Raw genomic sequence first — 23,732 nt, forward strand, 5'->3', positions numbered from 1 at the left:
AGGATCAATAAAGGGCTACTGTATAGATCTATCTATCTGTCTGTATGCAGTGTCTTGTCTTTGTTCTTTGCGAGGATGTAACACTGTAACTGCCAGGTGTGTTATAGCGGGGGGACTTGTAAGAAATCAGCGAGATTTGGCTTTTGGTGAGTAGTTTCTGAATTTCGGTGTGGTGTTAGGTATTAGTTCAAAAAGCTGTGCAAATGCGTCTGGAGCGCCCCTAGTGGTTGGTTTGCAATGAAACCACTATTGGATATCTCATTATATGGTTGAAACCCCAAATAATTGATAGAGATTCTTCAATGGATTCTGTTACCATTGGGTGTGCTAAATAACATACTAAAAGTTTACGGAAAACGAACAACTTAAAAGGCATCATTTTCGGGGGCACGGTGGCACAGTTGGTAGTGCTGTAGCCTCACAGCTAGAAGGTCCTGGGTTCGATTCCCACTGGGGACGCTGTGGGCACTGGCGGCGTGTTCCCTCCTCCGCGTCATCAGTGCCCATACCCGAGGCGGGGGTTGGCGATAGGGCCTTTCTGTGTGGAGTTTGCATGTTCTCCCCGTGTCCCCTAGGGTAGATACCCTCACAAAAACATGCCGTAATCCTGGTCTCTAAAACTACCTCCCCCTGGCCAGCCGGGGTGCCTGATGGAGGGGAAAGGAACTGGTCGGAATAACGTGTCCCTTCCACGTGCTACGTCCGGCCGGGAAAATTCCCCTCTAGTCAGGTGAAAAGAAGCAGCTTGGACTCCTCATGCATAGAAGGAGGCATGAGGTCAGTCTGTTGCCCCCCCAGGTTGGCAGAGGAAGTGTAGCGCCCAGGATTACATTAGTTAATTGGCACTGGGTGAAAAGAAAACTGGGTTACAAAATCGTGGGATAAAAATGTAGATAAAAAAAAAAAAAAGAAAGGCATCGTTTTCAAGATGGCGTCCACAATGGTTGCCGGGAGCTTAAAATGCCTGTCTCATTCCAAAGTTGTAAACCGATCACTAGGGGGTGAGCCAAATTAGTTCCCTTATGACGATACCTAACAGCATGCCAAAATTCAAAGAGCAGTTACCAAGTGCATAATTGTTATGATTTCTTACATTAATCACAGTTTATACAGTTTATAGGCATTTTAGCTCCCGGCAGCGTCACGTAAAATGTCAGGTAAATACTGACATATCTAATAGTGGTTTCATTGCAAACCATCCACTAGGGTGGCGAGCCAAATTAGTTTGCAATGGTTTTTGAAAACCTTATGCCCATACCTAACATCACTTTTAGAAATCAGTGAGATCACTGAGAGACTGCCTGTTAGTTTTTCTGCTAAGTAACACTGATAAGCTTAAAGCTTTTATTTCATTCTCTAATGAAGCTAAACGTCAGGGTTTTATTGTGCTCTCAAACTTCTAGATGAGGGCTAACAAACATTAAAAACTTGCTTTTATGAATGAGAAATGAATCAATGGCTGAGCAACTCCATGGCCATAAACAAACTGTCTCAGCGATATTGTCAGGGAGGAGGCTCTGTATCGTTTACACAGTCATTTAACTCATATTTGATACATTTGTCTGTTTCATGTGAAATCTTGACTCATTCAGCGGCAGTAACATTAGCGTTTTCTGGCCGTCAGTTGATTCTTCATATCCATAATTATGAGTCAAACCGCCACGATAATTTATTTGTTTTTGCAATAACGCAGTTCTTAAAGTCTATCTTATTCGGAAGAAAAAAAACGCCACCCAGTCAGACTTTGGTGCTCTATTGGCACGTGCTCTCTCTCTCCCTACATGTCCACTTTTGTTCTTTTGTCTCTCTGTCCCACACCTCATCTGTCTCGTACCATTACTCATCACCCTTTTCACTGTCTTCTCTCTCTCTCTCACTCACTCACTCACTCACTCACTCACACACTCACACACTCACACACACACACACACACACACACACTAAATTTCCTTGACTGCCTGTCTCCAACTCACCATAAAGGGGAAGATAAATTGGGGGGTGGGGGGGGGGTGAAAGAGAAGGTGAGAGTTTAAAGAGAAAAGAAGATGAGAAAGGTTAAGAGAAAGAAGGAAGATGGATGGAGGAAGAGAAGGAGAAAAGAAAAAGCTGGAGAGGCAGAAATGCTTGCGCGTGCGCACACACAGCCATCTAGGTCAGATAGTTGGCGAAAGTCTCAGACCAATTAAGACTCTGCTGGAGACACGCAAAGGTCACAAGAACGGTGTGTGGACGTGTCTACGTGCATGCCCATATGGGTGTATGCATGTGCATGTTTGTTTAAGTGTCTGTGTCTTGACATGTGCTGCTGTGTGCATGTGCTATTTTCATCGTCCAATGGTTTCTTGGCCTCCATGGGAGGTTTGAGAGGAGAGAGATATAATGTATCGGTGGTCCTCAGACCTTAGTTTTCATCTCAAGGACCCCCACATTGATCCATTTGGCTGTGGACCTCCATCTAAAAATACTTTGTGCCAGGGCACCCCCATTCAAGATTTGTGTATTAAACAATTTTCATGTATTTTTCTAAAATCACATGCAAGCTTTCCCCACAATTGCCATATACTAGTCTACATATATGGTTAAAGGGAAATAATCCTTTGACTTGTTTTTGACAATGACACTGAAAAATATATTTGCAAACCTAGCTATTGCCTACAGTATCTTCCTAACCACAAGGATATTCTGTATGTACGTATTTGTGTGCTTTTTATATCTAAGTTATGGGCCATTCTTGTCCCTTTGTGTTTATTGCCAATACGTGTGTGTGTGTGTGTGTGTGGGTGCGCGCGCGCGCGGTGGCTCCTGTTTGACCTTGAGAGGTTTATAAACCTGTCGAGTGCGTGCGTTTGTCTTTTCTCATATAACACATTTCACACAGGGTGGGTAGGTCTGTGTGGAAACTGGAAATATGAAACTGTTTATTATATTTTATATATTAAGTACAGATTTTATTTACAGAGCACATTTCACAGACATCAGAGTCACAAAGTGCTTCACAACAATAAACGCAAAACATGTCAACAATAAAACAATAAAGCAAGGAGACAGAAAACAGAACAAGGCACTGGTGAGAATCAAGAAATCAATACAGGACTATATGTTACAAAGGCCTGTCTGAAAAGTTGGGTCTTTAAAAGTAAAAAAAGGGCCACAGATTTCAGGTGGTAGGGGAGGTTGTTCCATAGCCTGTGGCAAAACTAGCAAAGGCTCGGTCACCTTTAGTTTAGTGGGAGGAACAACCAGATCTTCTGGGAACGTATGGTTGGAGCAGGTCACACAGATATGGGGGTGCCTGCATGGCGGGTTCTGTGTGTGATGCCAAGGATTTTAAAATGAATTTGGTAATTTACTGGGAGCCTATGCAAGGAGAAGAAGATGGGTGTGATATGACAGGATCTCCTGTAACTGGTCACCAGTTGCAGCTGGTCTAATGATGATTTGGGGAGAGACTGGTGAATTGCAGTAATCCAGACGTGAAGACACGCATGGATGATCATCTCTAACTCCCATTGGAGGCAATGTAGGGTTCAGTCCTTGGGCAAGACCTCCTGAGCCACAGCCGCCCCAAATCTAATTCATCTAATTCTGAGAACGTACAAATGTATTCAAGCCAATAGAGAGGGACAGTATAGTATGACTTCATAGAATCTATAGATGACCCAGCTGATGTCATAGATAGGCCGACTGGTCTTCAAGTTCTTTGTACAATATGTCACCTCAAACTGTCAAAGCAGCTACTGTAACTCCACCACCTCTCTCCCTCTCATGCAAGTATTTGACAATAAATAAAGTCACAATACCAGCTTTGATGGTGCAGTATTGCTTTCTTTTGTTGGAGTCTTCTGGTTTCTGCCCAACAGCAGATATATTTAATAAATGAGTGTCACACAGACAAAAGTAGGGAAAATAGCAAATCTACAAGCTCAGTCAGAACGTGTTACATCTGTGAGCTTGCAGATCTGCTATTTTCACTACTTCGAAATGTAAAGTGTAATTTTAAAAAAATAACGTTTTGGACTGACAATGATATAACAAGCTATTTATACAAGTTCTATTTGATGTTTTTTGATATGTGGGCATGTATGTGTGATTGTGTGTATGTGCGCACATGTCAATCCAAGTGTGTGTGCTCAAGTGCTCGTGCAGGTCTGTGTATATGTGTGCACTGTATGCCCATCCATGGAGGCATGTGTGTATCTACCACCATGCATATATCCATTTACTGTGTGTGTGTGTGTGTGTGTGTGTGTGTGTGTGTGTGTGTGTGTGTGTGTGTGTGTGTGTGGGGGGGGGGGGGTAGCCAGAAGGACACCGCAGGACATTGACCTTTACACTTTCGTGTGTGTGTGTGTGTGCCCGCATTTTTACTTGTTCACAGTATATATATATGCACGTGAATTATTCATTGTGTGTGTGTCAGTTGTCTTTTGTATATTTGTATGTGAGTGTGCACTCACAGGTGGTGCAGATTTAAAGCTGGAGAGCACCAGAATATCCTCAGTGTAAAACAATTATAATAATCCATAGCCCGTTTAGCCAAAAATTATAGCGTTTTTGGTGAAAACAAGCCATATTCAACTCCCCACCCTGCTCTTGTAATTAATTTATTTATATCATTAATCATGATACCAAGTTACCATGTTACCAATATTCTTTTTGACCTTAGAAATATTGCACGAATCAGAGCGAATCAGAGCCTATCTGTCATTGGACGATGCAAAAACGCTGATCCACGCCTTTTGTTTTTTATCTGCTTGATTACTACATTGCACCTTTTTATGGACTGCCAAAGAAAACAACTGACAGATTACAACTTGTGACTTGTTGACATTCTGTTTCTCTCCAAAGTTGAATGTTGCCTGTTGGAACAACCATAAACTACACAGGTTCATCCCGATGTTCTGGGCATCTTTGTGAAGTTAGTGTTAGTAAAAAGCAGGTAAAAGAGTAATGTTTGAGCAGACTTAACATCAGTCACTCTACCATTCAATGTAGTAGAAGTCTCTGCCTACAGGAAATACGTTGGCTGTGACAATGAGACCCGTTTATGATTGGTCTATACCTTCGACAGGCAGCCTCTGTAGACATTTTTTAAGCACAGCTCAAGACCTCCTTCTACACTCTTGCTTTTAGTTGATCTTTTACATTCTTTGTTGTTATTCATGTCCTCACTGTCTGTATTGCATTGCTATTTTAATATTGTATGCCTTGCCTTGCTTTTCTTTTCTTTTTTCTCCATTGCTCTGTGAAGCACTGTGTTGCATTTCATGTCATGAAAGGTGCTATACAAATAAAGTTGTATTATTGTTGTGAATGAATGTTTTCTCCCTAGTCATTTCAGTCATGCATTGAATAGTACACAGTACCAGGGTGTTTTGTCTGTGCCTGTGTTGTTGCAGTGAAGTGCCTGTAGATGGCAGTGTTCATTCACCAATATGCGTTTACAGAACACACACACACACACACACACATGCATACATACACTTACACAGCATTCTGCATGTTTGAGGTGTGTTTCTGTAAATATGTGTGTGCACGTGCGAACATTTTGATGGAGGATACATTTTCTTAATTGAACTGTGAGGGTGTAAGATTGATTTTACGGTGTAGTTTGTTTGCCGTCGCCAAGTTTCACAATGAAACTCAATATGTTGTCGTCCATTAGCATTTATTTTTAACTGATGGTCGTGTGTACATGTGAGTGTGTGCCTTTGGGAATGTGTGTGAGTCATTGTTTCTCTATATATACAGTACATGGCTTTGTGTGAATGCTGTTTGTTTCCCTTGTGTTTCTCTACTGTGTGTGTGTGTGTGTGTGTGTGTGTCAGGTGAATTGTGTATCAGTCAAGGAACATTAAAAACCACAACTTTAACTCTCCCTCTCACACGCATGCGCGCACACACGCACACACACACACACACACACACACACACACACACACACAGCCTTCCTCTAACTCTTCTTCTCTTTTCCGTTCCTCCCTCTCTCTCCCTAATCCCTATGTCTCTCGTCCAGGGTAACTTGCCCAAATATTCCCATAATTCCCTGGTGGTGCAGGCCATGAAGACCAACGTGACGGACCCCGACATGCACGTGTTGTTCTTCGATGTGGAGGCGGTGATCATCCAGCTGCTGACGGAGGAGGCCCAGAGACCCAGCCCCACGCTGATCTCCCCCGAAACGCTGCAGAAGAGCCAGGCCGGCCAAGACAAGGGAGGCTCCTTCCTGGCTAACAAGATATTTAAACAGGTGAGCTGTCGGTGTTCAGGTCCTTTCAGACGTTTGGCGCAGACGTCACCTGGATCAGAGACCGGTCTGCTCATGAGGGGCGCGGGACACGTAGTGTAAAATATAAATAAAAATGAATGCACAGCCTCTCATTGAAAATTAGGCTACTATAGGTGTGTCAATCGCTGCCCGTCTGAAAAGGCCCTTTCAAACTACGGGAACTCTAGCGTCCTTAGTTTGTCCACGTCATAAAAGGCAAACGTACTGAGAAATTAGGCAAGCGTTCGTTGGAAATCCACCTGTGATACTCGATGGTTCCCTCATTCCATTCCTGTACAATCTAGTTGGAAAATCATTTATTATAATTAATGCTTGCAGTCAATGAATGAAATGAGACGTGACCTGACGCAAATATTCTTAAATAGTTTTGCTCTATAAGTTTATGCTCTCTCTTTCTCTCTCTCCCCCTCCCTCCCCTGCTCCCCTTTCCTTCCTTCCTTCCTCCCAGGTGAAGGAGACGATGAAGGAGACCATCAAGGAGCACCTGATGGACGAGGACGAGGAGGAAGAGGAGGAGATGAAGAGGCGCGAGGAGAAGTCCAAGTCGCTCAGCCTGCTGGAGTACAACCTGACCATGGACACGGCCAAGCTGTTCATGTCCTGCCTGCACGCCTGGGGCCTCAACGGGGCCCTGGACGAGGTGTGCCTCGCTCGCCTGGGCATGCTCAAGCCCCACTGCCCCATCTCCTTTGGCCTCATCTCCCGCGGGGGCCACATGTCCCTCATGCTGCCCACCTTCAAGGTCAGTGGCTGGTTTTGGCTGCGCAAACTTTTAATCGATCTGGTTCTGTTTCCCCGAACTATTTATTTATATTTTATATACTCTATATATTATATTATACTTTCTATTTAAAACCTTGTTGGCTATTAAATCTGCCTTTTTCCCGCTTTACTTTTCTGCATTAAAACACAAATCTGTATTTTATAAATGTATCTTATTCCATGATTTTGATTTCAGGACTGTACTTCTCAGTCTTCAGACTATGGTGGTTCAATGTATCAGGATTTTCATCGGCATTGTAATATGAGACTTAAGACTCACATAAGACTTAATTTTACACTTTCCAATGGATCACATCGTCTGTCGGGTGGAAACCTCACATGTCCAAAACTGTTACTTTTCAGGATTCACATTAAAACGTTGCACAAATGTAGCAGATCTACAAGCTCAAACGCTTTTGAGCTTGTAGATCTGCTTCTTTTGATGCTTTTGTGTGACATGACGTGGAGACATGGAGAATAAGAGGTTTCTGCCCGAACGCCAGTGTGGTTTTTGATTTAGTTTTAGTCACATTTTACTCACCCGGAATGTTTTAGTGCAAGTCTAGTTTTAGTCGGCTAAATATCATATGATTTTAGTCGACTAAATCTACAGTTTATTCGATCGACTAAAATTTATTTTGATGGCGTAATGGCTGATATTTTTCAAATATCCGATCTACAAGCTTGTAGATCTGCTATTTTCAGCATGCAACCAAGCATTAAATGACTTGTCTTTTAGTTCCACTGCATCTCTTCTCCCTGCCAGACATTTTAGTCTCGTTTTTATGTTTTCGTCAACGGGAAAAGGTAGTCGACGAAATTTTTCAGTTTTCAGTCAAAAAAATCTACCCTGCCGACAGCAACAATAATATACTGTGTCCTTCCCAGGAGTCCTTGCTGCACCAGTTGTCCCAGGCCACAGGCATGAAGCTCACCCTGTCGGACATCGTGGGTAAGGGCACGTACGGCGTCTCCCGGGCCGTGACCACCCAGCACCTGCTGTCTGTCATCTCATTGGCTAACACCCTGATGGGGATGACCAACGCCACCTTTGTTGGCGAACACATGAAGAAAGCACCGGCCAGGTAATGGAACGCTCACACGTGCGGACGGACGCACATGCAAGCCACGCACACACAGGTTTAATTATGGTTACATTCACGAAATCATGCCATATGCTACATCTTCATACTACAATAAGCATGTCACTCAGTACTCTATAAGTACCACAGCATCTCCTCCATATGTGACGGCTGCCAATTATAGCAGAGACATCACAGTACTTTGTCAGCCTTTTTGCCTCCTTTTTGGGCATCCAAGTTGTTGAAACCCTCTAGAAACCGGCCTGCGGTTATGTGTTGTTCCTGTTGATGTAAATCCATGAGGACTCGTTTGGCACCTGTAGCTGTTAGCAGGTGACTGTGACCATCATAGGTGACTGTTGCCCCCTGATCTGGACAAACACACACGCACACATGCACATGGATCAGTGGTTGCCTAAAGCTGTGTGCTTGTGAGCTAAAGTGAGCTTGTGATTGGAAGGGTGCCAGTTCAGTCGCTAGCAGGGTTAACGGGACCAAAAAAATTCCCTCAGAGAGATCCAGAAACACATACAAAACCAAACGAACCTACAACGCTGAATGGACAAATGATCCTTTAGCTTCTGTAGGTATAAAAAAGCAGGACATCTCTCACCAATGCTAAGGAGGCAGGAGTGGTTCTTGTGTTGCTAGCTGCACCCCACTGGAGATCAGCGTTTTATTTATTTTTAAATGTACCAGCAGTAAAGAATAAAATAAAGACTATTACTTAAAGTTAAAACCCTCAGTCCACCTTGGCGAGGTGGACTGAGGGTTTTCATCCCTGACAGAAGCGAGTAGATGTAACCTTGTGTAAAATGCAGTGTAAAATGCAGGAAATGAGAGACATAATGCTTAATGAAACTGCAAGAGAAAATAGCAAATGATGCTATGAATGGATGACAGCCCACCTTTTGAAGAATATGACATTACAAATGAGAAATTAGTGAAGGACTACGATTTCTTACCATTTAGTTTAACACTATAATGATTAGTAGAGTCACTGCGTATGTCAATGTTCTCTCCAATTCCATCTCTAGTACCACTGTGTACCCCTAGGGGTATGCATACCCCCATTGGAGAAAAACTGGTGTCGGAGGACAGACGGACAGAGAGCGAGGCACGCACACACTCTCTCACACACACACACACACACACACACACACACACACACACACACACACACACACACACACACACAAGGTGAAGGTGATTGTTTGGTCTGTGTGGGAGCTGTGAATGATTTAACATGAGTGGCCATGACTGGCCTTCACTAGTACCTCAATACCTCCAAGACCATTTCATCAACTGTTGAACCACCGAGCATGGACCCTGGTAGAAGATAAACGAGTGGGGGGAGAGAGAGAGAGGGGGGGGAGAGGCTGATGGAGAGGAAGAGTGGCAGGGAGAGACAAAGAAATGGAGAAGGAGAGTGGCTGAGAGAGAAGGTGAACAGGAGACAGGAAAATGAGAGAGAAGCGGAGATGGATGGAAAACGGGAGATGAGCGAGATAATGGGAAGGCGAGAGAGGACACTGACAGAGGAGTGAGAGAGAGAGAATGGGAGAGGCAAGGACGACTGGACGAGAGACAGAGAGGTAAAAGGAGAATGAGAGAGAGAGGGGGGGGGGGGAGGGGGCGGTAGAACAGTTGTGTGTAGAAGGGAATAACGGGCAAACTTCTCTTCCGTCTTCTCACAGATCCTCTGCTGAATATTTGAAGACGTTTTGTGTTTTTCATGTCCCCATCTCACATTTATGACAGTAGAACAGCTCCCTGCCCTTTCACTGGACTCAGACAAATAAAGTAGCGCTGCCATATCAATTAACAATAGCATTTTTGTGTTTCATCTGGGCAGAAATGCGTTCTGTATGCAGCACGGCCGATATACCATGCCATACGGGGGTTTGCCCATTGGTTCTCAACCTGTGGCCCAGGGCCCAGGGTGGTCCCCAGATGATTTCCTGTGGTCCCCAAATATTTGCTGTGCAACAGTGTTTTCTCACTCGCAGGGTGTGAGAACTATGTTCTTGAACTATGTCATTAATATCCTTAAACTTAGAGTTGTTGTGTTGAAATAATAACAAAGTCCTTCCTTCTGTTTAGTCTAGAACTTGGGGTCATGTGGTCCCAAGTTCTCAGTCGGTGTACTCTTTGGCTTACAGAGTACACCCACGTGATGTCACTGATCACATGACCCCAAGCTCTAGACCTCATAGTCTAAACAGAACCCCTTCTTCTGGGACTTTGTTTTAAAATTATTATTTCCACACAAGTTGATTGAAAATGTTGAAAATTAGTGGTATTCCCCTTTTAATACCTCTAAAAGACAAGACAAATTCAAACATTGGCCAAATTGTCAATTATTACCCAAGGAAGAGGTAAATATTGTGAAAATAGTCAATCTACAAGCATACAACGCCTTGCAAACGAGGCGTTTTCACAATATGTATCTATCTATGGAACCGAGTGAAACTAAATTTGATGTCAACTCCGAGTCATTGTCAGGGTGCGGGCCCCCAGTTCAAATATGATTATCTTGGGCGGGTCGCGGCCTGGCGGTTGAGAACCAGCTGACACCAACTCAGGAGGACTCCTTAAATTGCCACCCTCCACTTCTTCAATATCCAGCATCAGGAGTCCTGGCAGGAGCTCTGCAGTGTTGCTGGCTCCGCTGTCACGCCCCAGTGTGTCCACATTGGAGCTACGCCCCCCTTCCCTCCTAAGCTGGGCCTTGGCTTGGCTCCCACAGTATCAGTGGGGCTCTGTATCAGTTCCAGTGTCCAGTCAGCCTCATACTTCACTCTCTGACCTTGGCCGTGACCCACGTTATACGCCCCCGCTGGTCTCTGATGTGGTCGACCCATGTGACATCAAGTGCCATTCGTATCATTCTTGTATAGACGCCATCCAAGACATGGCTGCAGGGGCAGCCATGTCTTGAGCTCATCTCCATCTCCACGACTATAACAAAGAATAATGTAAATTCTGTGCACAAAGAAGCACGGTGGTTGAGATCTAGTACAAAATGATGTACGTGAATTTATGATTCATGATTTATCTCTCCCTCCCTCTCTCTCTCTATGGCTTTGAGAGACGGAGAGTGAAAGAGAAATGCAGAAGAAACGAGAAGTAAATGTAGGCTACATTTGAAGTTGTACAGTTGGATTATTGGCGGGTGATAACAACTGGCATTAGGAATTAATAATCATACTTGAGAGAGAGTTTGAATAACAGGATAAATCTCTTCAGAATGATATAAGACCGGGTACCACGTTACAAAGCAGTTTAACCGCCCGACTGACCGGCGCATTCCCAGTTGGTGCTCGCTGTCTCCCGTGGGTGCTCGAGCCCCTGAGCACCCACGGGATCGGCGCCTATGGATCAAACAGTTTTTGAACTACAGCCTATTGAGTGATTTGCTTCTGAAAACTGAAGTTCTTAGAAGTTGGGTTAGAATATTTATGCCTCATCCTCACACAAAAGGCACAACTTGTATGGAACCTACGGCTCATTACGGTGTGTGCAGTGCATCTTCAACACTAAAACCTAATTGCTTGAACATGTTTTTTTATGTGGATTTTGGCACAAATAAACTTGTTAAATCCTCTGGAATGGAAAATGTACTAACTACAAAGGATTTCATTTATGTGCCTTTTACGAAGATGGAAATGTAGATGCACCCAAGAGGGACTAAAACACTAAAATGCTAAAACGTCCATCACCAGGTAATTGAGTTTTTTCCCCCCCGATCCTTTATTCCTCCTGTTGAAGTGTGGGCCAATGGACCATTCTAGACACAGTGTAGATACTCCTTGAACCTGGGCCAATTCTACAAATGCCTAAATCAAACTCTTTCGTGCCAAGGACCTCCAAATGGATATATTTGTTAAAAAAAGAAGAAGAAAGAAAATGGCAGATGTAGGCTACTGTACAAGCTCACTGTAAGCTTGTATATCTGCTATTTTGGAATAGCCAACACAGCAATCTAAAATGACACCGCAATGCTTTCCTGGTGTCTTGACCCTATTAATCTGTTAAATAAACAAATGCTTGCCCATTTGTTTCGGAATACTGTCCACCTGTTTTTGCTAAAATATGCCAGTTTTTTTGCCGAATATTAACCGATGGCTTTTGCGAAATGTTGACCTATTTTTGCCAAATGTTCACGTATTATAACGGTCCCAAAATGTAGACACTAGGATTGATGTGTTTACCTCTCTGGCTAACGGTTAAGGCTGGCTTTGAACGATCTCAGGGCAGTAACAAAACAAGACTTACAGTGTAATGACTTCCCATTTAATCCATACATTTACCACGTGAATAAACTCCTTCTTGCAGTCTTCTCCTTGGCTTAAACACTGAAAAACCTGTGGACCAGCAAGCTTAAAATGGTCCCTCCCTGTGACAAATCTACTGGGGCAGGCTTGAATGAGCCTGGGTTTCATTAGCAACATTGAATCTGGTTGCTGTCGGGTGGAAACCTTGTATGTCCAAAACGGTTACTTTTCAGAAGTTTTCATTTAAAGAATTGCAGCCGATCTACAATCTTGTAGATAAGCTATTTGTGCTACGTTTGTGTGACACTAGTATAATGAAGTAGGGCATTCATTTATGAAAACATATGGAGATGTCTCTGCCCAACGGCAACGATTGTCTCTGTTGGGTCCCGAACAAAGGAACATTTTAGAGCTCCTTGGAATGAATTATCCTCCTCGATCCAAATGTGTCCTTTCCTCTAGCTAATAGAGAGATATTATCTCCTCTTCTCTCCCTTGGTGAGAAAGGTGGACACAAACTATTGGTCCTTTTTAAGGAAACGTGTTCCTTCCTGTTAATTGGTTCTCAAACTTCTCACTGGCTGAGACTGAGGAGGTGAAAAATGTGCAACTGAAGCCAATAGCTGATAGAATACATAACCTTGGTAGCAGTTTCTTCAACTTTTCCGTCGTGAGGTTTAATTTTTGCTTTAATTCAGACAAATTAATGAAATTATTTTTAACATTTGACTTCTAAAACAGTTACACTAGCTGTTCAACCAGCCACTCTGACATGTGAACAAGGACAAGTATAGTGTATTTACATGTATATATTCTTTGTATCTTTAATGGCTTGAGGGTTGGCGTGTACTGTACTTTTGTTGCATAAAATATGTAGAAAACACCATGAAGCTCACAGCTGTACAGCCACTTGTTTTATTGCACACACTGTCACGCTGTACTCGTCTAAGTGAGTGTGTGTGTGTGTGTGTGTGTGTGTGTGTGTGTGTGTGTGTGTGTGTGTGTGTGTGTGTGTGTTTGCACCTGTTACCACAGGCATGAATGACTGAACGTGTAATTTGGGTGTCCAGCATTCTGGGTCCTAATTTGGCTCTATTTACTCTCACTTGAGACTGCCTCTCCTCTCCTCTCCTCTCCTCTCCTCTCCTCTCCTGCTTAAATATTTCATGTTCTCCCCCCCAGACCTCCCAGACCAGGCACACCAGAGACCCCTCGCAGGATGTCGTCCTCCCCGGCCCAGCCCAACCCGGCCGCACAGGCTCAGATCAAACAAGGTAACTACAAAAGGAGGCGCGCCGCTCGGTTCAACGCCCCGGGGGCCTCCAGCAGGGAGGAGGAGGAGAGGGGGCGGCGGGAGGGGATGGGGGGCGATGGGGACAAGAGGAGGCTAAAGCCCCATTTGTATTCTGTCGGTGGCGTCAGTGTTTATTTCGTCGACTAAACAAAACGATGGCGAAAAATGTTTGAGACTACCTTTTTTCATTGACGAAAACTAAATAAAAGCTAAATGAAAAACTAAGCTATGATGATTAAAACTATGACTAAATATACTGACAATTTCGTCAACAAATAAAAGGTTGACTAAAATGTTAGGGAGGGACTAGTGGAGAAGAGTTCTATACAACTAACTGACTAGAGCTAATGGGGGGCGCTCGCTGGCCAAGTGGTCTAGGCGCAAGCCACATATAGGCTTTTGGCCTTCAAGTCCCGTTCATGACGACCTTTGCTGTCTTTCCCCTTCTATCTCCCTCTTTCCTGTCAGTCTTCACTTGATGCTATCAATAAAGGCAGTAAAGCCCAAAACAAATCTAAAAAAAAGAGGGAAAAAAAACAACTAATGGGTTCGTGTGGGTGTAACAGACCTAAATTAGCCATTGCAAGGGCATCACGGCCCCTAAAAATGCATTTTAGTCAACTAAATGAACTGTAGAATTTGTCAACTAAAATCGTATGATATTTAATCAACTATAAACTAGACTAAGAGTAAAACATTTCAGAATTGTATTCAAAAGACTAACTCAATCGCTTTCACGCCGTGAGCTTGGAGATCGGTTATTTCCGCTGGGCCGCACGGTGGAGCATACATTAAGCGTAAGGGGGCGAATTGCATGGATAAGAGCTTGCTGTTAGCCCACAGGTCAGAGGAAGGACCCTGGGACAGAGATCCAACAGAAGGATGCGTCTTTTTATTTTATTTCTTTATTTTAGGTTTTTGCATGGGTCATTTAAAGGGTGATATGTTTTTTTCCTTTTTGGTCATGTGATGCTGTTGCCAGCACAGTACTGTGCATCTTTTATGAATGTATTTGTTATTGCTTATTAATATAATGAATTGTGACCTTAGGAAAGCTGATTGAGAGAGAGAGAGAGAGTCATAGAAATATGATACCGTAACTTTGTTCCCAGTTTTATCTCCATCTCCATCAGTAAGTCATTGACAATATATAAAGTTAATACATCAACTTTCATGAGGCCGTATTGCTTTGGTTTCCTTTCATTTCCTGAAAAAAATATTTTTTTAATTTCCTGAAAAATGAACATTTTGTAGTTAAGTGGTTTCTTCCCGACAGCAGAGATACACTTTGTCCACCACTGGATGGAAAGCAGCTCCGTGAACAGTCCTATTCCGTCTCCTCTTTTGTCCGTGAAGGAACTGTCTCTTATTCTCTGATAATACGTCTGATGAAAGAGGACCTCTCCTTCTCTGACCAGATAACATGAAGGTTTTGACCAACACAATCACCATACAGCTGAATGTTTCAGGAGATACTCTCTCACACACACACACACACACACACACACACCACACATCACACAAACGCATATGGACACTTGCGCACACACACACACACACACACACACACACACACACACACACACACACACACACACCTGCTTATGTACAGACCCACACAAAGTCCCCATCACACGCACACACTCACACTCAGTTTTCATTAACTCTCACAAATGCACATGCGTAAACACGTGTGTGTGTGTGTGTGTGTGTGTGTGTGTGGGAGGGGGGTGCACACACGCTATTGTGCCTCCATAATGTAGGCGGAGTGTGACAGGCGTGTGTTTGCTGGTGTCCTCATTCATGCCACACGCCTATTCACCACCTTTTCAGAGGGAAATGCTCTGCACTGACCTCTGAAACGCCTCGCTTAACCCCCCCTGAACCCCCTCTGAACACCCCCAAATCCCCCTCCACTTGGAGCCCCCCTCTCTGAACACCCCCCCCCCCCCCCCCCCGTCACAAGCCAGACCTAGACCCCCCTCCCTGTACCACTTCTATTAACCCATTAAGACCTGAGGACCCGATTCTTCTACAATTGTCTTCTAAATCCTTGCTATATCAGCGGTGCTCAAAGTTTTTCACGTCAAGGACCCCCAACATTATGCACCGTATATACTGTATACATATGCAAAGATTTGCACAAATTGTCACCAGTTGTAACTCAAGTTCCGTTCTCTAGTTTTAAGTGTTTTAAGTCAGTGTCGAGGACCCCCAAATGAATATGTATTTGGCTGCGGACCCTCAACAAAAAATGTTTTGTACCAAGGACCCCCAGAAGTGAAGATTTGTGTTAAAATAAATTGCAATTTTTCTATTTTCTTTTTCAAATTGTTTACAAAAATAGCTGATCTACAATTTCGCAGTGCGGCACGTGACATGCTGTGAGCGTGTATATCTGCTATTTTTGAATAGCCACGTCATAAATGGATACAGTGGTTACAATGATTGCGATGCTGTATTAACACACTTTCATGAAGACACAGGATGTTCCTCCCGGTTTATCACAACCTGATAAAGTAGCTCAACTTTCTCCTCATGACTATTATACTTATTCATAAGTTTGTTTTCACATTCCTCTCTTACTATCTCTCTCTCTCTCTCTCTCTCACTCTCTCTCTCTCTCTCACACATTCAGATTTTATATCGATTCCTCTTCATCGTCTCTTTCGGGTGGAAACCTTGTGTCCAAAACAGTTACTTTTCAGGATTCAAATAAAAAAAACGAACAAAAAAAAGCAGATAGATCAACAACTATGAGCAAGTTAGAATATGGAGGTTTCTGCCCAACAGTGACGATATCTTCATACTTCTGTATCTCTTTCTCTGTCTCTTCATATGTTTCTATCGCTTCCTTTCTCCTTATATTTCTTTCCTCTCTCTCTCCTCCTTTGACTCCATGTTTGCCAGCCGTCTCATCATTGTTTGTTTCCCTCTGTTATTACTAATATAACTCAAATATTGGGCTCACATTTTGCTCTCATCATGGTTTTGGTGGTTCAGTTCATGAATGTATATGAATAGAAATTGTGCAAAAATATCAAGATATAAGATATGTGAGATCTTCATGATGTCATGTATATACACTTATACAGTATTTATGTGTGTATAAGTTCATTGTACTTTTGTATATAACATATAACAATATATTTGTATTATGTAAATGTGACATACTAAGATAATACTGCATATGATGTGTAATTTAATTTGTCATATTTTCAAATGTCACGGTACACTGAATCTCTGAAAATAATTATCTAAATGCTTTTTAAATGTTTTCAGGGTCTCACTACTGTAGGTTGTTAAATTAAATGTCATGTTCCATTTAAAGTATTAGATTGAACAGGATGCTCTCTCTCTCTCTCTCTCTCGTTAATCCATCTCTCCTCAAAGTACTTGCTGGGGAAACAAGTTTGCCTTTCTGTCCGCCTGTCCTTTCTTTTAACTTTTAATGTCATTCTCTTTCTTTCTTTCTTTCTGTCTTCTTTCTTTCGGTTTGTCTCTGACTCATTCCTCCTTGTAATGTTTATCAATGGAATTTATTATCTATTATTAATTTTTATTTCATGTTTCATTTTCTGCTTTAATTTCTCCATTCTTCACATTATGTCTTTGCGCTCCTGCTTTCCGTCGTGCGTTCCCTGTTTGCGTCTGCTCTCGTTAATTTATGAATTAATTTATTGTATATTTCACCCCCCCTCTCTCTCTTCCATTATTCTTTTAACTCCTTCCTCCCCTCTGTTGACTGTTGTTTCTCTTTCTCTCCTCTCTTCCACTCTTTTTTTTGGCAAGCTGCTGCATCTGCCTCAGCCACCACTTCTTCTTCTTCTACTACTGCCCAGGGGGGATCAGGGCCCCCTGGGGGGCTCTCTCAGGGGGTCCCTGTGTCCCCTGGCCTGGGCCAAGCTTCATATAGTTTCCCCTCAGTCAACGAAGGTATTGATTGGCTGCCTGGCTGGCTGCCGCTGCTTTAGGGATCATATGACTCAACCAATCACATACACCTGTCTGTCTGTCTGTCTGTCTGTCTGTCTGTCTGTCTGTCTGTCTGTCTGTCTGTCTGTCTGTCTGTCTGTCTGTCTGTCTCTGTTTGGGTCTTACACTCTTCTCTCTCTCGTTCTGAATCTTTCTTTATTCTTAATTGTGCGACGGTATCACTAAATTCAGCCGATCTACAAGCCCAACAACTCTTCGCATTGTGAGCTTGCAGAAAGTGGCACCGCTGTAGGATGGAATATTAATTATTTTCTTCTCTCTTCTAAAACTTCCACCTTGCTCTTTCTCTGTCTCTTTCTCTGGGGAGACTCTCCACGATCACACAGGATGACACTGCGTAACTGACGGAGGCAGCCTAAGGCCTCAGAGGCAGTTTTCATTTCGGGGACTAAAACTAGTGTTTGTTGACTGTAACCTGTGACTATAGAACCAAGTATACTGACAATTTCAACATCAACATCATTAAGAAGTAAAAACTAGACTAAAATGTTATGGGCGGACTCTGTACAGGACAATGCAGTGTTCACATAATATGTGAAATGAATGCACCCGCACACTATATAAAATCATAGCCCAAGACATTGCTGAGCTGGGCAGACTGGCAGCATGAGTTACATTGATACTGCAAGTGAACTATTGCAGCAAATTACTTGTACAGCAGCCTAAGAATATGTGTACAGTAGGTACAATATGTAAACACGACAACATATGCCTAGACATCTGCTCTGGTCTAATGGCTAGAGTGCTCCCCAAGTGAATAAAGTGTAGTACCGACTAGTCTACCAAGCTAAAATGGTCTTAAATCACGTACATGACATTTGCATCATGTAGCTGACCAATACTCTGTCTGATGTCTGTCTGTCTGTCTGTCTGTCTGTTCGCTAACTTGTCTGTCTGCCTTCCAGGGCTGGGTTCAACTCCTTTTGAGTTGTCTTAACCACATACTTTAAATGCTGCAAGACAATCATTACAATTGTTAGGATTCTAATTCATTGCATTCTGTTGTGTTGTGTTGTGTTATATTTTGTTGTGCTCTGCATAATGCTCTTAACCACTTTAACCCTGGTGTCCTAATTTTGGCCATGTCGTTGTAGGTGAAAATAAGAAAAATAACGTTTAAGACATTTTGAAAGAGAATTGACCCCCAGCCCCGGAATCCTGGTTTTTGTTTAGTTTTCGTTCACAGTTTTGACTTCTGTGCTGTCCAGTATAGTTCTGTATGTACTGTATGTCTCTCTGTCTGTCTTTGTGCCTGTTTGTCTATCCTGGTTTGTCTTTACCAACTCTGGTTTGCATGCTTGCTCTTTTCACTGGATGTTATGGGGAGTATGTTAAATAAATACATAAATAAATAAAAAAGTAACTGGATTGAGCCTTGCTGAGGGTAAAATATATATTTTTAATTTACCTAAACACTCGTTTTCGACATAAAAGCACCATTTAACACATTGTGTATTTGTGTAGAAGCAGCATTTCTGTTTTACACCCCATTCCCTCTTGGCAAAATGATATATCTTTCTGTCTTTTTTAAACACCAACTTGGACATTCTTCCTTTGGTAAATTCTTCTTTTGCTTTTTGTATTTGCTGTTTGTTTTTCTTTTTTTCTCTTTTCTCCATCAGAGAACGACTATCATCATTTTCTTCTTTTTTGTGGTTGTAGGAAAATAAAGTGCCTTTTACAACCAGCAATTCCTTTAAAAAACTATATATTTTGTTATTGATATTTATTAAAAAAATTATACATTATACACATAATTAACTGAATAAAATGTCAACAATATGTTTCTTTACATGCAAGAAAAACAAAGCAAGCATGCTCACAGAGCTTAATTCCATGGTAGGCGTTCTGGCTTTGTTGTTCTAGAACCCTACCAGGTTTAACCCTTCATGTCCTCTAGACGTGTTGTTCTAGAACCCTACCAGCTAGGTTCTAGACTGCTCCTTCACAATGTCCTCTAGACGTGTTGTTCTAGAACCCTACCAGCTAGGTTCTAGACTGCTCCTTCACAATGTCCTCTAGACGTGTTGTTCTAGAACCCTACCAGCTAGGTTCTAGACTGCTCCTTCACAATGTCCTCTAGACGTGTTGTTCTAGAACCCTACCAGCTAGGTTCTAGACTGCTTCTTCACAATGTCCTCTAGATGTGAAAATGTCATCTGTGAAAAGAAAAAAGATACAACCATGCCTTTAAAACACGTCTTGTTCTCAACATGTTGTCAGTGTCCGTGCAGAATGCCTTAAAGCCTGAGTTTATGTTCTGCCTCGTCACATTCTGAGCTTAAAGATGGGCTGTTTTTGGTTTGGGGTGCCATCACAAGACAAGTATAAATTGGTCTTAAAGGAGTAGCCTATATTGGTCTTAAAGGAGCATTTATTGTACCCTGAAAATTTAGCCTACTAAGGGTAGCCTCCAAAGAGACACTGACCACATGTTTGAAAGAATCTTCTCTATGGTGTGTGTTTGTAAATAAACAGTAAAGACCCTGCCCCCCCCCCCCATCCCCCTGTACATTAATGACAGAGGTAAGTTTACATTAGTCACGACTAGCAAAGAATTTTTCATAGAATTTCTTTGTTGCTCATGTAGTCATTAAGCACATCCGTTGGTCTTATGTCAATTCATTATGCCATTGCATAAAGGTTTCGCTTGCCTAAGATATCTCTTGTCGGCAAGCGATGCCATCTTGTGGTGGTGTGTGAATTGAACTTTGCAGTATCAATGATGGCTAATCAAGCTCATATATTGTGCTGATATATGTGAATCTACAACATTTTGTTCATGTTGAGTATCACTGTATAGTGTATACATTGACCCATTTTCTACTATCAAAATGTGGGTTTTTTTTGGTCGGGGGAAATATATATTTACACAGTATACGGTATACTTAAATATATATGTATGTCTGATATTTGTAAACATCTGTGGCTCACAGAAATCCAAGTGGGTCTGGAAGTTGAAGTGGCACCTTGATATGTTGAGTTTCTAGTATTTCCACCGTACAGAATGTTTCTGTATGGTCATGTCTGTTCTGTTTACCTGTTGTTTAGATGGTATGTAGGGTTTTTTTCGTAGTTTGCGTCCTCCGTTCAAAGTTCAAACATTGCAGCATGCCACAACAAGCTAAACAGCTAGCGTGCTGGTAACAACACCATTATGTTTCCAGTGGCTAATGCCGTGTTCATGAAAATAAATGACATTCTTGTTGACAAAAATGAAAGACTAAAACTCACAATGTCAAGGTATTGCTTTTTTCTGTTCGCTAGCCTATTATGTACCGTTTCCATTAGGCCATTTCCAAATTTTGGCAATAGTCATTTTGCACAGAAAGTGAAATGCCTTCGCCCGGAGGCTGGTGCGTTTGATGCGTATCCTTCCATCCCTCAGTATGTGTTGTCATTAATGTGTTTTTGAATACTTTATTGAAATAGGTGTATACATGTGTTTGTGCGCGCGCGTGTGTTTGTGCGTGTGGGTGGGTTGGGGGGGGGGGGGGGGGGGGGGGTGCTAATGCTATATGGAAACCCCTATATCTCTACAAAAACTGTTCCAAACGTACAGTATACAAACTCAAAACCTGATCTTTGAAAGACCAAAAATAACAACATGAAAAGTTAATTTCATTTAATTTGTTTGGTATTTTGGACACGTGTATTGTACGTACAGTATATTTCTGTCCAGCACCTGTAGAATGTCTTGAATGTGTGTGCTTCCTTGTGGATCCTATCTCATTTTGGACACACAAAGAGGGGGGGTGAAAAGCATATTGTGGTGTTTTCATATGGCGGTTGCATTGTTTTTGTGTGTGTGAGGAAGAGACGGATAAAGGTTGTGTTCTTTGCCTTGCTTCTTATCCTGACTGGTTTTTGTTGGCGTGTGTCTTGGTTTTAATGTATGTGTGTGTGTGTGTGCAGGTTGGAGTCAGCTGGCTGCCATGCACTGTGTGATGCTGCCAGACCTTCTGGGTCTGGACAAGTTCAGACCTCCCCTGTTGGAGATGTTAGCCAGGAGATGGCAAGACCGCTGTCTGGAGGTAACTCACACGCACAGTAAAAGCTATGTGCCAAGTCCTGTTTATTTGTGTAGGTGTCCTATATTTATTAGCTTGGCTGCCGTTTTCCTCTTCCTGGTTTTAGGTGCGAGAGGCAGCCCAAGCCCTCTTATTGGCTGAGCTGAGGAGGATTGGCCAATCGGGCCGTAAGGATACCATTGACCTGTGGGCTCCATACCTGCCTCAGTATGTGGACACTGTCAGCTCACGTAAGTGCATCCCTCTACTGTATTTGTGTGTGGCGTGCACATATTAACATAGTTAATATCACATCGTATACATGTGTTCTAAATGTGTTCATTTAAGAGTGTAAAAACTAACCCTAATATATCCTTTAATATTTATAGCATTTCTATGTAGCCTTGTAAACCTCTTTGTCCCAAACAGTGGGAGACAGAACAGACCCATTTGTGGGTAAAAGTCAATTTTCTTTTCTACATAAAAAAATCATTTCATACATTTTAAAACAAACTATTAATAAAAAATGAATTAAAAAAAGCAATAATTAAGAAGTAATGAAAATAGCCAAACCAGTGCTGTAGTGTAAGGTGTTAATTTACAACAACGAAAAAAAGAAAAACTACAAAGTTAGAATATGGAGATATGAGGTTTTTGCCCGACAGCAACGATATAATCCTCTGTTGCATGGCGGTACGAGGTGTCACGCTGCGGCACATTCTCACCTTGTACATCGCTTATTTTCTGATTATGGGATATAGTTAAAATGGCATTGATTCCCCAAAACATCCTAAAATATTGGTGTCTCTATAGCAAGTATAGTATAATAAGAATGTGGGCGTGAGTGCGTTCACGTGTACGCTCACGTGCGCGGCTCCAGGAGGAAGGACTCTTCTCCCTGTCAGTGGTTCAGAACGAGCCTAACAGGCTTCCTCTGGGGAGACGTTGTCATGGCAACGGGCACCACTGGTCAGTGTTGTGTTACCACGGCACGGCAGCACCGTGTGTGTGCGTGTTAGCTGGCCACTGCAAGGGTGTGTGTGTGTGTGTGTGTGTGTGTGTGTGTGTGTGTTGGGGGACCGCACGGGGGGAGAGGATGGAGGGATGAGCAGAGAAAGTTGGAGGAGAGGAGGAGGAGGACCGGGAAAAGAGAGATACATTGAGGATCGCCTATAGATCGCCCATTTTGTGAAAAATGAATTTATGTATAGAAATGATCATTAACGGTATTTGGATCATTGGTCATTGTCAGTCATTTCTTCCCCCTGCAGTTTTTGTTTACAAAGCCTAAAAGGCAATCAGAAATGTAATTTTGGAAGCACAATTACATCATTAATTGCAGTTATTTTGTAGGACTATTAATTGTCAACAAAAATGTCCTGATGGTGACAGCCCTCGACGGGGATACATTGAGGAGAGACAGAGAGGAGAGTGTGTGTGTGTGTGTGTGTGTGTGTGTGTGTATGTGTGTGTATGTGTGTGTGTACTCAAATATGGATGCATGCATTGCATTCACACACAATTATAGACGATTTTGTGACTTGTAGGCAAGAACACACTTCAATCATCATAACTAGCGCACATATGTACACGCACGCACACACACACACACACACACACACACACACACACACACAGATGTGTACACAGAGATTCTCTCCTCTATCTCCCATTCTTGGGTTTCTCAGAGTTCTCCCTCTGCTGTTTTAAAGGAGGTTAACAACAGTTAACCTTAAAATAGCGGTCACTTTTTTAAGTCTTCAAATTTAATTTGAGTTAGATTGGTTTAGATTGGTTGTGCTTTGATATCCACAAAGTGAAATTATTTTGCTCAGGTGCGTCGCATAAATTAACTGGAAGAGTAGGAAAAGACTGGAATCCTGCACACTGTCTTCACTTACAGATTTGTATTTAATTTTAATCAGCAACGTTTTGGTCAGTCAGACCTTAACCCATTCTGAACGGGAACCCATTTTGGTGTTAGCATCATGTTATGCTTTAGCTATTGAAAAATAGCAGATC

At 42.5% G+C, this 23,732-nt stretch overlaps 1 protein-coding gene across 1 annotated transcript in view; it reads left to right on the forward strand.

Annotated features, from left to right (window-relative positions):
• Positions 1–23,732, forward strand: part of wdr7 (WD repeat domain 7) — a 120,372-nt gene that overhangs the window by 26,529 nt on the left and 70,111 nt on the right. The window contains exons 16-21 of the mRNA XM_080756100.1: positions 6,017–6,250; positions 6,738–7,031; positions 7,940–8,136; positions 13,593–13,684; positions 21,616–21,734; positions 21,838–21,961. Of these exons, the coding sequence (XP_080612226.1) occupies positions 6,017–6,250; positions 6,738–7,031; positions 7,940–8,136; positions 13,593–13,684; positions 21,616–21,734; positions 21,838–21,961 (1,060 nt within the window). The remainder of the gene's footprint in view (positions 1–6,016; positions 6,251–6,737; positions 7,032–7,939; positions 8,137–13,592; positions 13,685–21,615; positions 21,735–21,837; positions 21,962–23,732) is intronic.

This window comes from Protomyctophum bolini, assembly GCF_963924005.1.
Source record: "Protomyctophum bolini genome assembly, chromosome: 22".
Taxonomy (NCBI): Eukaryota; Metazoa; Chordata; class Actinopteri; order Myctophiformes; family Myctophidae; genus Protomyctophum; species Protomyctophum bolini.